General features: G+C 38.0%; 1 protein-coding gene and 1 long non-coding RNA gene across 2 annotated transcripts in view; both read right to left on the reverse strand.

Annotated features, from left to right (window-relative positions):
* Positions 1 to 455, reverse strand: part of LOC106879021 (tRNA (uracil-5-)-methyltransferase homolog B) — a 4,380-nt gene extending 3,925 nt beyond the window's left edge. Inside the window, exons 1-2 of the mRNA XM_014928424.2 lie at positions 386 to 455; positions 125 to 268 (exon numbers count right to left, since the gene is read on the reverse strand). Of these exons, the coding sequence (XP_014783910.2) occupies positions 125 to 268; positions 386 to 455 (214 nt within the window). The remainder of the gene's footprint in view (positions 1 to 124; positions 269 to 385) is intronic.
* A 1,473-nt stretch (positions 456 to 1,928) lies between these two features.
* The window catches only part of LOC128250548 (uncharacterized), a 1,675-nt gene continuing 1,411 nt past the window's right edge, over positions 1,929 to 2,192 (reverse strand). Inside the window, exon 2 of the long non-coding RNA XR_008266579.1 lies at positions 1,929 to 2,040. This is a non-coding gene — a long non-coding RNA (uncharacterized LOC128250548). The remainder of the gene's footprint in view (positions 2,041 to 2,192) is intronic.

The raw sequence follows: 2,192 nt of genomic DNA on the forward strand, positions 1-2,192 counted from the left end.
TATATATATATATATATATATATGATGGATGATGGTTCTTTGTCTGTCACACTTCCTCTCATTTCTTTGTCTCTCACACTTCCTCTCATTTCTACAAGCAATGATTATCAAAATCTTCACTCACAGATGGTAAACAGGGATCCAGTGGACACATCAAATGAAAGTTTTTCAGGTTTTCTACCATTTTGTTTGAGAGAGGATACTGCTGGTAACAGACAAAACGATTCATAGTTTTCTGCAGGACATCCTGGATTTCTCTGTTCTTGTACTGCAATGAAGAACAAACAAGAAAGACATCAGCATCATCATCATCAGCACCACCACCACCACCATCATCATTGCTTTAATGTCTGCTATGCCTTTCCAATGCCTGCATGTGTCTGACGGTTCGCAGGAGCACAATTTCCAAAATCAGATGCCATTCCTTCCATCAACACTCTCCTGCTTCCAAGCATGGTAGCATTTCTTTATGGCAAGATGGCAGAATCCCGACCATGGTCTGACAAAATGCTGCTAGGCATTTTGTCCATCTTCATGTTTTTGAGTTCAAATTCCGCCGAGGTTGACTTTGCCTAGATATATTTATGTTTATGGTGGCGGAAGGAAAATGATGAAATGGTCATGGCTGTAATGCCTTTTATTATTGGTCTGTAATACTTGGGCCACCATGGGGCACAGCAAAACAATAACAATCAAAAGAAGAAAAACAGGTGGAAGGGAAAAGGAAATACAGGAATCTCACCTCTAACTGTGCATCGTAGGACATCAAATATAAGGGGGTCACAGAAATGGCAACTCTGAAAACAATGAAGAAGAAAAATTATTAAAAATCATAATAATAATCCTTTTTACTATAGGCACAAGGCCTGAAATTTAGCGGGAGGGGTTAAGTCGATTACATCGATCCCAGTACATAACTGGTACTTAATTTATCAACCCCAAAAGGACAAAAGGCAAAATCGACCTCAGTGGAATTTGACCTCAGAACGTAGCGAAGAGCGAAATACTGCTAAACATTTTTATCCAGCAAGGGCCAACCTTGTCACTCACCGTGTCACACTCAATCTCCCTATACTATGGGTAAGCGTGTGTCTGTGGAGCACTCGGCCACTTGCATGTTAATTCCACAAGCAGGCCGTTCTGTTGATCAGATCAACTGGATTCCTTGTTGCAGGAACCAATAGAGTGCCAGTTGTTGACGATTTGTATTATAAAATCATAAATCACTTTGAACAGAATTACCAACCTGGTGTTACTTCAACAACAACAAAAAAACCCACCACCACCACCATCACTTTCCCTGTTCAGCCCCCTTAACCAGACAATCAGTTACCCATGTCTACACTTGGCAATTTCATTTCAAATTAATTGATTAGTTAATGAATTAATTAGCTTACTGTCGGAATTGATTGTTGACTGTAGATTTGTTCACCTGTGCCTTTGAATTGCAGTATGAAGAGCTAGCTAGGAACTTCTTTTTCTTCCTGAAATAGTTAATAATAATAACAATAATAATAATTAATTCTTGTTTTATTGGCCACAAGGGCTAATATTAATAAAAAAACATGTAAGGACAAATTCAGGACAAAAAGTACAAAGAGTTTTGTCCGAAAAGAAAACGTTCGAATAATAATCACCATCATCAACACTTTACTTACCACACAGCCACGCCTGCGCTTACACACTCACACATGCTGGGCTTTTGCACAGTTTGTCCACCAATTTCCCCCACAAGCAATTGGCTGGGACAAGACTATAGCAGCAAACACCTGCCTCGAGTTCCACTCATTGGAATTGAACCTGAAACCATGCAGATGTCAAGTGAACTTTTGTGTAGCCCACAACCATGCTTACAAATTATGATGATGATGATGATGGTGATGATGATATAAAAACAAACAAACAAAAACAAAACAAAACATTACAAACTTTTTATGTCTGGATTTTACTGGTGGTACATTTGTTGATTCTGTTATGGTAGCAGTTTCAGAACTGAATCTTTGGTTGGGAAACTTTCTCAGACATTGTAAGCCAAGAGATCTGCAGGAAAAAGAAAAAAGAAAAATGAAATAAAACATTTGGAAATTTTAGCTGTTCGATAGTTAACAGTCAATAAAAAAAAAAACGGTAGAGATGGACTATATGTAATCTGAACCTTTCCCCCACTTATTTATTAATTTTTTTTTTTTACG

The sequence above is a fragment of the Octopus bimaculoides genome, chromosome 22 (assembly GCF_001194135.2).
Source record: "Octopus bimaculoides isolate UCB-OBI-ISO-001 chromosome 22, ASM119413v2, whole genome shotgun sequence".
NCBI lineage: Eukaryota > Metazoa > Mollusca > Cephalopoda > Octopoda > Octopodidae > Octopus > Octopus bimaculoides.